Source organism: Lutra lutra, chromosome 2 (genome assembly GCF_902655055.1).
Source record: "Lutra lutra chromosome 2, mLutLut1.2, whole genome shotgun sequence".
NCBI classification, from domain to species: domain Eukaryota; kingdom Metazoa; phylum Chordata; class Mammalia; order Carnivora; family Mustelidae; genus Lutra; species Lutra lutra.
The window spans coordinates 186,178,804-186,192,397 of record NC_062279.1 but is presented as its reverse complement, the minus strand read 5'-3'; the positions used below and the strand labels follow the sequence as shown (position 1 = coordinate 186,192,397).

The 13,594-nt window shown below is 37.9% G+C and overlaps 1 protein-coding gene across 10 annotated transcripts in view; it reads left to right on the top strand.

Moving 5' to 3' along the window:
- The window catches only part of CLOCK (clock circadian regulator), a 137,693-nt gene that overhangs the window by 117,217 nt on the left and 6,882 nt on the right, over positions 1–13,594 (top strand). For 7 of the 10 annotated variants that reach the window (XM_047719335.1, XM_047719333.1, XM_047719339.1 and 4 more), the window contains 6 exons: positions 610–710; positions 1,242–1,331; positions 3,669–3,821; positions 4,685–4,894; positions 5,582–5,787; positions 10,419–10,668. In XM_047719335.1, coding sequence (XP_047575291.1) covers positions 610–710; positions 1,242–1,331; positions 3,669–3,821; positions 4,685–4,894; positions 5,582–5,787; positions 10,419–10,668 — 1,010 coding nt within the window. Of the gene's footprint in view, positions 1–609; positions 711–1,241; positions 1,332–3,668; positions 3,822–4,684; positions 4,895–5,581; positions 5,788–10,418; positions 10,728–11,093; positions 13,517–13,594 lie in introns of those variants that run through there. The other 3 variants (XM_047719342.1, XM_047719341.1, XM_047719340.1) reach the window with 3 other exon arrangements.

Genomic DNA, 13,594 nt, shown 5'->3' with positions numbered 1-13,594 from the left:
TGGGTAAATACCCAGAAGTGGAATTGCTGGATCACATGTGGTAGTTCTATTTTTAATTTTTTTTAGAAACTTCCATTACGGTTTCCCACAGTGGCTCCACCATTTCATAACCCCACCAATTTTAAGTGTGGAAGGGTTCCAGTTTCTTTACATTCTAGGCAACACTTCTTGTTTTTTTATAATAGCCATCTTGTCATGGGTGAAGTTGTGTCTCATTGTGGTTTTGATTTGCATTTCCCTGATGGTGAGTGACCTTGAACATTTCATATTCTAGCTGGCCATTTGTGTATCTTCTTGAAGAAATGTCTTTTTGTCTGTAGGCCATTTTTAAATGGAATTATTATTATTATTATTATTTTTTACTATTGAGCTCTAGGAGTAGTAACCATTTTTAAATATAAAGTTTTCCTATTTCAGATATATTCTTTGTCCTTAAGAAAGAAGTAATTAAAGTGAATCCTCTTATTGTCATAGACTTCACTTCTATGAAATAATTTAGAAAAATAATTGAAAGTTTATTTTTAATTTATTGAATCCATCTTGAGATTTATCTTCACAAATTATATTTGTAAAGTACTAACACTGTTTCATTTTGTTGACTAACCTCAGCAACACCAACAAAGATCCCAACGGACACAAGCACTCCTCCCAGACCACATTTACCAGCTCATGAAAAGATGGCATCAAGGAGGGCATCATTCAGTAGTCAGGTAAACTTTATCTAGGTAGTACTCGTCTGAATAAAGATTTATTATAAGGGGGGGAAATCATGTAAATTTTTAGAAATTCATTAATTCATTACCCCTTTTTATAAAGATCAGAATTGCTGTTGATAAATAATACTTGAGATCTTTCCCTTTTTGTGAAATCATTCTCAGACATATTCCTTTTGATTATTTTCCAGGTAAAATGTTAGATATTTCTTTTACTTAAGGAAAGTTAATAATTTAGAGCCATTTCATATCTAATTTCGAATTCTAATCACCTTCAGTTATGTCCATTTAATTTTTATTAAGAGCCCATGCAAGGTAATGTGGCAGATGACTTAGAAGATGAAAGGATAAATAGGGAATGGGCACATCCAGTGTAGAGGGGGCGATATGCATGCCTATACTCCGCTAAAAATGTTATGAGGCAAATTGTAGTTCAGTTATAAAGATACCATGGTGCTATTTCTGGTGGAAGTACTTATGGATGGGAATAGTTGTCACTCCAGTGTTATTTTTTGTTTTGCTTCCTAGTCCATAAATTCCCAATCTGTTGGTCAGTCGTTAACACAGCCAGCGATGTCTCAAGCTGCAAATTTACCAATTCCACAAGGCATGTCCCAGGTATTTTTTGTTTGTTTGTTTCAGTTAAGTATTTTAAAATGATAAGTTGTTTTTAAGCTAATAGAGATTTTAAAAAATATATACTTTTTAATGCAGTGACTCTCACCTGTTGGCATTTATAATGTCTGGGGGATATTTCTGATTGTCGATGATCTGATCAGTGATCTAATTGTGGAGTATCACTGGCCCTTAATAGACAAGGGCCAGGGATGCTAGTTGTCTTTCAGGATGCAGGACAGTTTTGTGCAACAAGGAATTATCCCGGTTTATGTGCTATAACACCCCCACTGGGAGACACGATAGATAGATCTCATATTTCATTGAGCGATAAAGCCAAATACTTTGTCTCTTAGTTCTGTGATGTTATTTCCTGTTACTCTGCCTTCTGGGTTTCTATTATTTGCATTTAATAGAAATCCTTTCAGTGTTGACAATGTAATGTTTACCCAAAAGTATAAATAACTTTTGTTAGGATAAAATACAGTATTTTAAATATTTCTTAAAGGCATGAGGGAGCTAAGGCACAAAACTCGTAAAGTTTTCTCCTACTTATTGTGATCTAATATAAGATAGGGTCTGATGATTGTCAATTCAAAAGACAGAGTTCTGTACTTGTTGAAAGGTAATATTCAGTATCCTCAACACAAACTTTTGAAGATAGAGAAAAAGGCTTTTTGGAGGGCTTTGCTCACTTTTAGATGCAGTTCACTGTAGGAGACTTTTTTTTTTTTTAGATTTTATTTATTTGAGAGAGCGCACAAGTTGCAGGGAGGAGCAGACTCCCTGCTGAGCAGGGAGCCCAGTGTGTGCTCTATCCCAGGACTGCGGGATCTTGACCTGAGCCATAGGCAGATGCTTAATTGACTGAGCCACCCAGGTGCCCCTGTAGGAGACTATTTTAAGATTAAGACACATTCCCAATAAATTGGAATTCTTTCTGCCATATCCTGTGCTAAATATTCATGGAAATAATTAAATGAGCAGGATAGACTTACGTGATGAATCACTAAATTTCAATTTAGTGTGACTAAATTTCAAGCAGTAGTAAATAGAAGCTGTTTATGACTCAAGTAGAACCATGAAATAAGATTGAAAATCCTGGAAGTAGGATAACTGTTTGCATTCATGTATGCATTTATTCATTCATAATTGCTTAGTCTATAAAAGTCTACATTTCATACTTGTGAACATACAACTGTGAATAGTTTCAGCTGAAAATATGAATAAAAATATGGTTAGTTATCTGTTAGATTTTTATAACCTTCTAATGATGTATACCAAGAGGCCATTCTAGGGATGACAGAATTTGATATGAATAACTCTAGGAGCAGGCTACTTTTTCATTTGTTAAATGATAGAAATTAAGTAACTTGTTCTAGGAAATGATAGAGCCACAGTATGAGCTCTGGTCTTTTTGTTTTTTGTTGTTATTTATCTTAGAAGAGAGCAAGCACGCATGTTCACAGGCAAGGGAGACGCATAGGGAGAAAGAGGAAAAGTCTTCGGGTCCTGAAAGAGGAGAGGGAGAAAGAGAAAGTCTCCTGCAGACTTTGTGTTGAGTGTGAGCCTGACACAGGGCTCAATCTCAGGACCTGGAGACCATGACCTGAACCAAAATCAGGAATTGCAGGCTTGACCAACTGAGCGCTGGTCTTCCAATGCCAGTGTGTACTTGTAATCAGGCAAGATCTGGTCAGAAGTCAGAAGCCATACCAGAAATTTGAAATAGGGATAATAATAAAATTATTAACAGGGTAACAGGGAATCCTAAGTAATACAGGGATAATGGATGTAGAGAATAGCCACTAACTGTGAGAGGGGGAGTATAGTAAGCAAAGAAGGAACAACTTGAAAACTCCCCCAGGCCTCCTCAACTTTTCTTCCTCTAGGCCAAGTTGGAACTCCGTTCCCAATGGGGCTGGTGTGGCTGTAGCCACTGGATGAGAGAGAGGTTCACTGAGGTACCACAGACCAGGGCTGGAGTGCAGGAAGCCACCTGCTGGGTTACCAGCAGAAATTGCAGTGGAGCTTCCCATAAGGATGCCAGTAAGACTTGCTGGAAAGTCAAGGGATACTCCTTTTGCAGTATCCCTCCAGCACCATCTACGGACATGACTAAGGTTGTGTCTGCTGACAAAGGAGAAATGTTTATAGGGTCCAGCTCCAGTAGCAGAAAACCAAGCAAAGGTGGGTGAATTAGGAGCTGAGAGATAATACATTGAAAACTAGTGTAACATTGTTAGCTTAGGGTATATACTATTTATTTTTCACGTCACACAATTATGAAGAGTAAGTGATTCTAAAATATGTTACGCTTTTCCCAAACTGGTACTTCAGTTTCAGTTTTCAGCTCAATTAGGAGCCATGCAGCATCTAAAAGACCAATTAGAGCAACGGACACGGATGATAGAGGCAAATATTCATCGACAACAAGAAGAACTAAGAAAAATTCAAGAACAACTTCAAATGGTCCATGGTCAAGGGCTGCAGGTAAAGTTATTATATTTGAATACAAATAAAACACATGCCATTCACATTTTGGTTTCTTAGGAAAATTGACTTTTCTTAATTAAAAATGAGAAGCAAGAGATAACATTTCATCAGTTTAGTTCAATAAATACTCATTGGTTACCTACTCAGTATGATGGCATTTACACTCTGATTCATTCCTGAGAGTATTTCCATCAACATCGTTGTTTCTCCAGATTAAAGTCCTCTTTTTAGCAATCTAATTTTTAGTAAATTTAAACCCATAATATTGTATTTTGTGTAGATTTCTAGGTACATGTAGGTAGAGTTTATAAATCAATCATCAATCATTATTTTAGTAAACTTCTGGTAGATATAATTCTGGTTAGTCTTATTTGATCAGTAGACAGGGCCACTAAAGTTGTATCTTTCAGAAGAAACTAGGATTTTGGAGAAGGGAAACTAAGTGAAAAAAAGCTACTTCTGTCTGATGCCAGACATTACAAACAATGATTGATGAAAAACTGCCTGTCCACAGATCTCTGAGTAGCACTGAATTGGGGTAATGCTAGCTAGCTGGTAGAACAAACAGTGACCAACATGTAAAATATTCAAACAAGTAGAGGTTTTGAAATTTATCACCTTTTTTCTGACAGTTGGAAACATGATAAGGTTATGGGATGACTGGAAGAATGGATAAGAATTGGTTTTTTTCCAGTAATTGTTTATTGCTAATTGGTCACTGAAAAAGACTTAACCATCCTGTTATTTGCTTTTTAAACTTAATTTGTAGCTTGTTTTTGCTTTCTCTTTTTAAAATTGCTCTCATTCTTCTTTGTTTTTAATCTACAAAGCTCATTTTAATGTAATCTTTATTTTTAAAGATGTTTTTACAACAGTCAACCCCTGGTTTGAGTTTTGGTTCTGTTCAACTTTCTTCTGGAAATTCATCTAACATCCAGCAACTCACACCTATAAATATGCAGGGCCAGGTCGTTCAAACTAACCAGATTCAAGGTGGAATGAATACTGGACACATTGGCACAACTCAGCATATGATACCGCAGCAGACTTTACAGAGTACATCAAGTCAGGTAATGGATCAAGTGCAATGAGCTCTGGAGTGTTGAGTGATTGAAATGTACACTATTGCAGAAATGAAAATGAAGGTCTATCTGAAATAATTCCATATTTTAGCTTTTAATAGTAATAATTAGAAGTTTAGTTTTGAGGGTGGTCATTAAAATATTTTGTGCAAAATTGTTAAAATGTCAATGTTATAGATGCTTTCAGTATTTTGACATTTAAAAATTTTGCAATTTGTTGAAAATGAATATACAGGCTACTTCTGTATGTTATAAAGGTTTGACTTACAAAAGAGGGTGACCAGGAAACACATTACTATGAAGAATAAGCTGTTACAGTAGTGATAGTTTAATCAGTAATCTAGAAAATTTGATGCAGGTAATTGGTGTACATTAGTGACTGTAAATCCCAAGACTTCAGGTGAAATCTGTCAAGATGTCTAACGTCCGTCACTCACTCTGGGCATTTAACAGAAGTTCTAAAGTTCATAGTTTATATTCCAACAAGATACTGAAACTAATTCATTCTCAATTACTATAGGTTTTTTTCCTTTGTAGTTAGATTTCTCCCAGAGTAATATGTCCTGCTTCTCCTTTTTTGGTCATGTCAACTATTGTTAGAGTAATGAATAGTAGATGCATATTTCCTAAAAAATTTTTTCATTTAATTCATCTGTAATATCTTCTATTTTCTAGCAGAGTCAACAGAATGTGTTGAGTGGGCACAGTCAACAAACATCTCTTCCCAGTCAGACACAGAGCACTCTTACAGCCCCACTGTACAACACTATGGTGATCTCACAGCCGGCAGCCGGAAGCATGGTCCAGATCCCATCTAGCATGCCACAGAGCAGTACCCCGAGTGCTGCAGTAACTACATTCACTCAGGACAGACAGATCAGGTAGTTGTCAAAATTCAGTCATTCCAAAGTTGTAAAAATTGATGAATTAAAAAACTGATTTGATTTTTAAAAGTTTGATTTTAGTTTGTAGCCAACTCCCACCAGCGTTCTTGAATTCGAACTAAAAATGCAGAGGGGTTCTGGATGGCTCAGTTGTTTAAGTGTCTGCCTTCGGTTCGGGTCATGGGCCATCTCAGTGTCCCGGGATCAAGTCCCGCGTAGTGCTCCCTGCCCATTGGGGAGTCTGATTCTTCCTCTCCTCCCTTCTTGTGCTCTGTCTCTCTCTTGCAATCCCTCTCTCCTCTCTCTCAAACAAAAAACAAAACAAAACAAAAAAAAATGCAGAATATGTCCATAGTTTAAGGATTTATAATAAAACAGTAACAATAAATTTTGTTTCCTATCCAAAAATGTTCTACTGAATATTACAGAGTCCAGTATCCATAGCACACTGTTACAGGAGTTTTATGACAGGCTTTGTACGACTCTGAAACTTTCAACATTTTAATACAAATGTTGATGAGTTTTCATGCAGTAACAATGGCTAAGGTTTATACTCCCATGGTTTGTATGGGTTATGGAATAAAAGTAGCTTACCTTTCTTGAGTTTGTTGAGTACTGTGCTAGGTGCTCAAAATACACTATGTCATTGAATTTTTTTTTTTTTTTTTTTTTTTAAGATGTGGTTAGGTCTTTAATTTCCCAGATAAGAAAAGAGTTTATAGTAATTTGGTTAGGGGCTTGTAGGTAGTTAAAGGGGTGATGAGTAGTTTCTAAATTTAAGCCTGGGTATCTGATTTCAAAACTCAAGTACTTAAGTTAATAGTACACTAAACTTTTGTAGGCTATTCTAGAAAAACAGCCATTTATGACTTATTTTAGTGGGCAGTCCAAGTAGTTGACATAGAAACAAATATTTTGAAGAAATGCCATTATTTCATATTATTGGGAAGCTTTCTCTTAACTACTGTGGGATCTCTATGGTCTTAAAACTCCTATTTTAAATACTTTTTAGTTTTTATTCTATTGCAATACAAAGTAGGCTCCTGCTTTTATAATACAATTTTGTTGTATCAAACTACGTAATAGATTTGATTAAAATCCTATTGATTTCCAAAGAGTAAAGAAGCTGTAGGATCATAGAGGCAGTGGGAGCACAGAGAGCTTATTGCTTCTCTTTGGAACTCAGTTCCTCAAGTGAAGTCCAACTTCTCGCTCCGACATTCTAAAAGGAGGTATTATGAATGTGCTCCATAGAAATGTAGAGGATTGGGGCGCCTGGGTGGCTCAGTGGGTTAAGCCGCTGCCTTCGGCTCAGGTCATGATCTCAGAGTCCTGGGATCGAGCCCCGCATCGGGCTCTCTGCTCAGCAGGGAGCCTGCTTCCTCCTCTCTCTCTGCCTGCCTCTCTGCCTGCTTGTGATCTCTCTGTCAAATAAATAAATAAAATCTTTAAAAAAAAAAAAAAAAAAAGAAAGAAATATAGAGGATTACTTTTAAAGCCTGAGGAAGACATCATTAATCTAGAATGCCGATGTACATTTTGGATGATACAATTTAGCAACTATTTGTGGACTTTTTTTTTTTGAGGTGAAAATACATATTTCAGCAACTGTTGGCATTCTACTTAAGTGAATGTGGCACATTCCTTGTCCCAAGAGAATGATCAGACTTACAAGCCGTAGAGGGTTAAACAAATCAGTATTATTTGTCATGATAAATACTTCTTCCTAGGTCTTTAGAAAAAGGAAGTTAGCAGTTTTATGGGTTGAGGCAAACAGGTGAAGAGAGGAGTGTGGTAGAGGAGTGTGGTCAAGGCCAAGCTTCACAGAGGAGGTACTTGGCCTGAGTCTTAAAGAGCTAGACTTTTTCATGTGGCAGGGACTCTCACAAGGGTATTCTAAACAAAGGGAATAGTGTATATGAAATCACAGAAGTGGGAGTTAAGCACTAAGTAGACTGAAGAATGTGTCTTGGTGCCAGAGATGGATGAAGTATTCTCATCACATTCTATCAGTGACCAGTTAGGGCAATTTCTTTTAAGATTAGAGATAAATGAGCATTTAGTACTTCTATGCCCAGGCCACTTTGAAAATGTTACTTTCTCTTTGGGCATCATTCTCCATATGTCAGTTTTTAAATTATTTTCTACATATTTTTTGCATTAATACATTCAGCCCTGAAGTATGTAAAATAAGAGTATTTTATTTTCAGGATTTGGTATGGATTCAAAAATGGATTTACTTTGTCTTACAGACCACATAAATAATAAAGTTAATTTCTACTAACTTTAATACTATTATGTATTTGACACGGTGTATAACTGCAGTGATGTCGTGCTCCAGTCACAGTGGAGTCATAGCTCTGTAATGGCCAATGTTAGAAACTAACTTCATCTCACAGAAAAGGCAAATAGAAATACTATTGTTCCCTGAACAGGTATCATTTTTTGTTGTTGTCTTATTAAAATAGAAGAAGGAAGGTGGGGAGGGAGCAAATATTAGTGAATTCTAACACAGTGGGTGTATGCTACATCGATGAATTTACAAATTGAGGATATTTTTATTCAGTATTAGAAGGTCGTTTAATTTTGAATTATGTTCATAAGGTACAACTTACAGTATAAGTATCTTCTGTAAACCTAATAGAAAGGTCTTTAAAAATCCCTTATGATAGCTTTAAGTTTATTCATGATTAGCAAAGTGAACACATGCCACATATAGCTGATTCCCCAGGTACCTAGAATTTTATAAAAGGAAGATATTTTTTAACAGGTTTAAAACTTTTTCTCATTGTGGTAAAATATACGTGAAATTTACCACATCGGCTATTTGAACATGTACATTTCTTTGGCGTTGAGTACATTTATACTATTGGGACCATCACTACCATCAATCTCCATAACTTTTTCCTTACTTTTTTTTTTTCCCCTCCAGAACTTTTTTCTTAGTCCCAAACTGAAACTCTGCCCCATTGAACAATAATTCCCCATTCCCCATTCCAGGACCCTCTAGGTCCTGGAAGCCACCATCCTGCTTTCTGAGCACATAAATCTATGCTCTTGACTACTCTAGACACTCTAGATTACAGATGGAATAATACAATATGTGTGTCTTTTGTGACTGGTTTATTTCACTTGGCACAGTGTTCTCAAGGTTTGTCCATGTTGTAGCATGTGTCCAAATGTTATTCCTTTTATTTTTAGATATTTATTTATTCATTCATTTGTTCATTCATTCATTTAGAGAGTGCAAATGGGGAGGGACAGATAAGAGAGGATCTTAAGCAGGCTGCACATTCAGAGCCCAGTGTGGGTCTTGATCTCAGGACGCTGAGATCATGACCTGAGCCGAAATCAAAGAGTCGAATGCTTAACCTCCTGAGCCACCCAGGTGCCCCGATTTTATTCCTTTTTAAGGCTAAATAATATTTCATTGTGTGAATACACTGTGTTTTGTTTACTCATTGATGGACACTTGGGTTGCATCCATCTTTTGGCCATTGTGAATCATGCTGCTGTGAACATGAGTGCACAAGTATCTGAGATCCTGCTTTCAGTTCTTTTTAGGTATATACCCAGAATTGGGATTGCTGGATCGTGGTAATTTTGTATTTAATTTTTTGAGAACAGTCCTACTGTTTGCCTTAGTAGCTGCACTATTTTATTATTCCTACCAGCAGTGTATGTTGTAATTTCTCCATATCTTCACCAGCACTAATTTGTTTGTTTTATAATAGGCCATCCTGATGGGTTGTGATTCACATTTCTCTGTGCATCTTTTCATTTGCTTATTGACCATTTGTAGATCTTCTTTAGAAAACCATCTATTCCAGACCTTTGCCCATTTTTTTTTTAAAGATTTTATTTATTTGACAGAGAGAGATCACAAGCAGGCAGAGAGGCAAGCAATCGGGAAAGCCCGATGCGGGACTCGATCCCAGGACCCCGAGATTATGACCAGAGCCGAAGGCAGAGGCTCAACCACTGAGCCACCAAGGTGCCCCCTTTTGCCCATTTTTTAATCAGATTGGTTATTGTTGAGTTACAGGATTGTTTTATATAATCTATATCAGATATCGGATTTGCGGATAATTTCCTCCCACAGAGTAGGAGAAAGAGAAATTGTCTTTCCCTGTACTGATAGTGTCCTTTGATATACAAAAGTTTTTCATTTTGATGTCTAGTTTATCTTTCGTTGCCTGTGTTTTTTAGAATCATATCCAGAGTAACAATCCTTGCCCAATCCAGTGTCATGAAACTTAGCCCTGTTTTTTTCTAAGAGTTTCGTAGTTGTAGCTCTTATGTTTAGTGCTTTAATCAGTCCTGACTTAAATTTTGTATGTGGTGAATGGTAAAGATCAAACTTCATTCTTTCGCATATAGTTGTCCAAAAAATTTATATTTTTGTTTGTGATCATTTCATTTTGCTACATACATTTTTGTTTTACTGGTATTCCCAAAGGCATCTTTAAAAACGTGAAACAGGAAACGAAATTGGAACGTACAGCTTTTAAAAACTAAACTGGCAGTATCATTGGGTATTATCTTAGAGGAGTATTCAGCCCACCACCTTTTATAATATATACCTTACACTTCTGACTCCCCTTCTTCTCTTTCTTTCCTCTTCACAGATTTTCTCAAGGTCAGCAACTTGTGACCAAATTAGTAACTGCTCCCGTAGCTTGTGGGGCGGTCATGGTACCTAGCACAATGCTCATGGGTCAGGTGGTGACCGCCTACCCTACCTTTGCTCCACAACAGCAGCCCCCGCAGACACTGTCAGTCACGCAGCCGCAGCCGAGCTCCCAGGAGCAGCAGCTCGCTTCGGTTCAGCAACCGCCTCAGGCTCAGCCGGCGCGGCCCCCACAGCCGTTCTTACAGGTAATTCCCCCAGGGGGCGCTCCCATTTCCTTCTACAGAGTGAAATTAGGCATTAAAAGAACAGTTTTTTTTTTTAACTTCTTTCCAGCATGACAGTATTCCTTGTTTTTGCACCACAGCCAGTGCTCCATGCAGTCCGTGCCCTCTCTGATACCCACCACCTGGTGCCCCCAACCTCCCACCCCCCGCCCCTTCAAAACAATGAATACTGTTACTCTGAAAAGAAATTTTAAAAAAATAAAATACATTTTCATTAAAAAGTACAAGTTTGCAATGATGTGGGTGACATATAGTGTTGCTGTTGGAGTTATGTAATAGATGGTTTTTCCTTAGTCCTCTTTATGTAGAATCGTGAAAATATACCTTTGGGCAGGATGTACATCACTGAGTAATTCCTCAATAAAAATAACACTTGATTAAAAAAAAACAATTTTGTAAATCATCTGAAAAATCCATAAAAGTTTATTGTATAAGTTAAATTTCTGGAAGGGCGGAAAGCTTGTCCTCGTTAGCTGTTCTTTCTTCCCTTGTTTGGTCTTTGGAAGACATTTAGCTCTGCCATGGGCATACCCCGTTATCTGAACTACTGGATAGAATGAGTAGCTACTTGCTGTCCACATCAAGGTACTATTATATAGAGCTCTGTCTGGCTGGAGTTTCTGGAAATCAAACCCTGTCTTCCTTTTAGTGGCCCACCAAACATGCACTCCTACAGGCCAGGGGCATCAGAAGGGATTTTTGGAAAAATTAGAGGCATTACCTTAAATTATTATGTTGGATTAAATAGAAATGATGTTTTGGTTGTAAGTTAATGTCAGAGGAGAAATACTGTGGCGGTATACACACACACATGCTCTGAAGTCAGGCTGCCCGGAGACTGAGTCCCTGCTCTTCCACATGCTGTGTGCCCTTTGGCAGGTTACTTACTAAAATTCAGTGTCTGCATCTATAATATGGAGGTGCTCACAGTTCACACCTTGTGGGTAAACAATGCGCATAAGTCACTGAACTTAGAGGCACAGAACTAGCTGTCATTTATGAGCACTGTCTTGGTCAATGGAGTAAACACTCAGATTAGCCAAAAATGCAGACGCATATTTCATCACATATCTCCCATTATCTCAGTAGACTGGAACTGTCTATCTAAAGGGTAGAGAAGAAAGTTAACCTAGGTTGGGATCCTTAGCTGGGAATTCAGCAGGATATGTTTCTGGACCTCAGCACCCTCCTTGGAGCACACAGTAGCAGGTTTTGACTTCTGGAAATCCACCTTCTTCGTTCTGGCCTATGGGGAGCAGTTTTGAATACAGGCTAGCCTAGATTCGTCTGGAGACCAGTCCATGGAGGCCAGCCACATACCCTATCATCAGTTTTAGAGTCATGCAGATGTATGATTATGTATGTATGATGGTGTGATTAGAAAATTCAGTATTAGACTGTATACTCGGGCATAAATACATCCTTACTCTACCACCCTTGGTGTTAACGGTGCAAATAGAGTTCTTGAAGAGAACAGAAAACTAAAACAGGTTAGTTGCCTAAATACCTCTGAGAGTCCTACTGACAGCCCCTTAGACCTGAAACCTGTACTGTAGCTATTAGTGACTAGGTTAGCTGTTGTTATAAATGAATTAATAACTAGAGTTTACAATAAGTTATAAACTGTTTTCTATAGAAAGTCATACTCAATGACAATTGAGCAAAACCTTAAAAAAGGAGAGAACCTGCCTTAAGATCTCAGTCTCTTAAATCAGGGAACAAGGGCCCTTGAGCAAGCACAAGAACAAGCGCTCTCTTCTCCCCGCTTCTGAAAGAAGAATTCCAGAGACATGAGACCCCTAAAGAAGTAAGATCAACAGTATCATTTAGAAATACACTTCTGTGTAGAGAGTTAATATAAATTGGGCTTCTCTGATTATATAACATCTCGTTCCAAAATATGCCTCTGTTGTAATCCTGTAAAGCTCACAAATATCCTGAGTTTTTTGTTACAAAAGCTTTTCCTAAATAACAGAGAAAGAAGTTTGTCCAGGTCTTTGGCAAAGCTTAAGGTTCCAAGATCTGCCCGTGTGTGTGTGTGTGTGTGTGTGTGTGTGTGTGTGTACGCACACGCGCTTGTGCCCTTTATATGCATTTGCGAAGGTCTCCCATCACAGTCCCGTGTTTGGATTAGGAGCCCTGCATCAGTCTGTGTTGCCAGTAGTGAGGAAGAAGATTCATTGTAAAAATTCACTTTCTTTGGGCTAATTTTCTTTGTATCACCAGAAATCGGAATCAGGTGAAAGAAACTGGCTCATGGAGTTGAGACTTGCCCAAAGTTACACAGCTGATAAATGGCAGAGCACAGCTCAGATCCAGGGTTTCTGGCGTCACATCCTGTGCCCTTGGTTTTTTCTTTGGTTGTTTTGTTTTCTAAACCACACTGCTACATATATAGGACTTAAGTCTCTCACTTTGCCCTCATTTTTGTGGTACTTCTAAATAATAATAATGTTAATATTTAATCTTCATAAAAACCCAGTATGGAGGCACTGTATTTTGTAAATGAAGAAACCGAGGCCCAGAGAAGTAAGTAGTTTGAACAAGTCTCACAGTCTCGGGAATGGCTTTGCCAGCTTGAGCCCGGCGGCCCACGCTCTCAGCTCTGGAAGGGCTGCTCTAACCAACTGAAGGAGCCTGCGTGGAAGGCCCTGTCTGACTGTGGAGTATCAGTGTTTCGTGCATTCTCAGCTGTGCTTGCATTTTACTCATTTTACTGTCTGCTTAAAATTGCAGTCTTTAAGGTGTACCGAGGGAAAAAGTACGTGTGGTTGGTCTCAAGACATAGAATGCTTTTTTTTTTTTTTTTAAAGATTTTATTTATTTATTTGACAGAGAGAGAGAGAGATCACAAGTAGGCAGAGAGGCAGACAGAGAGAGGGGGAAG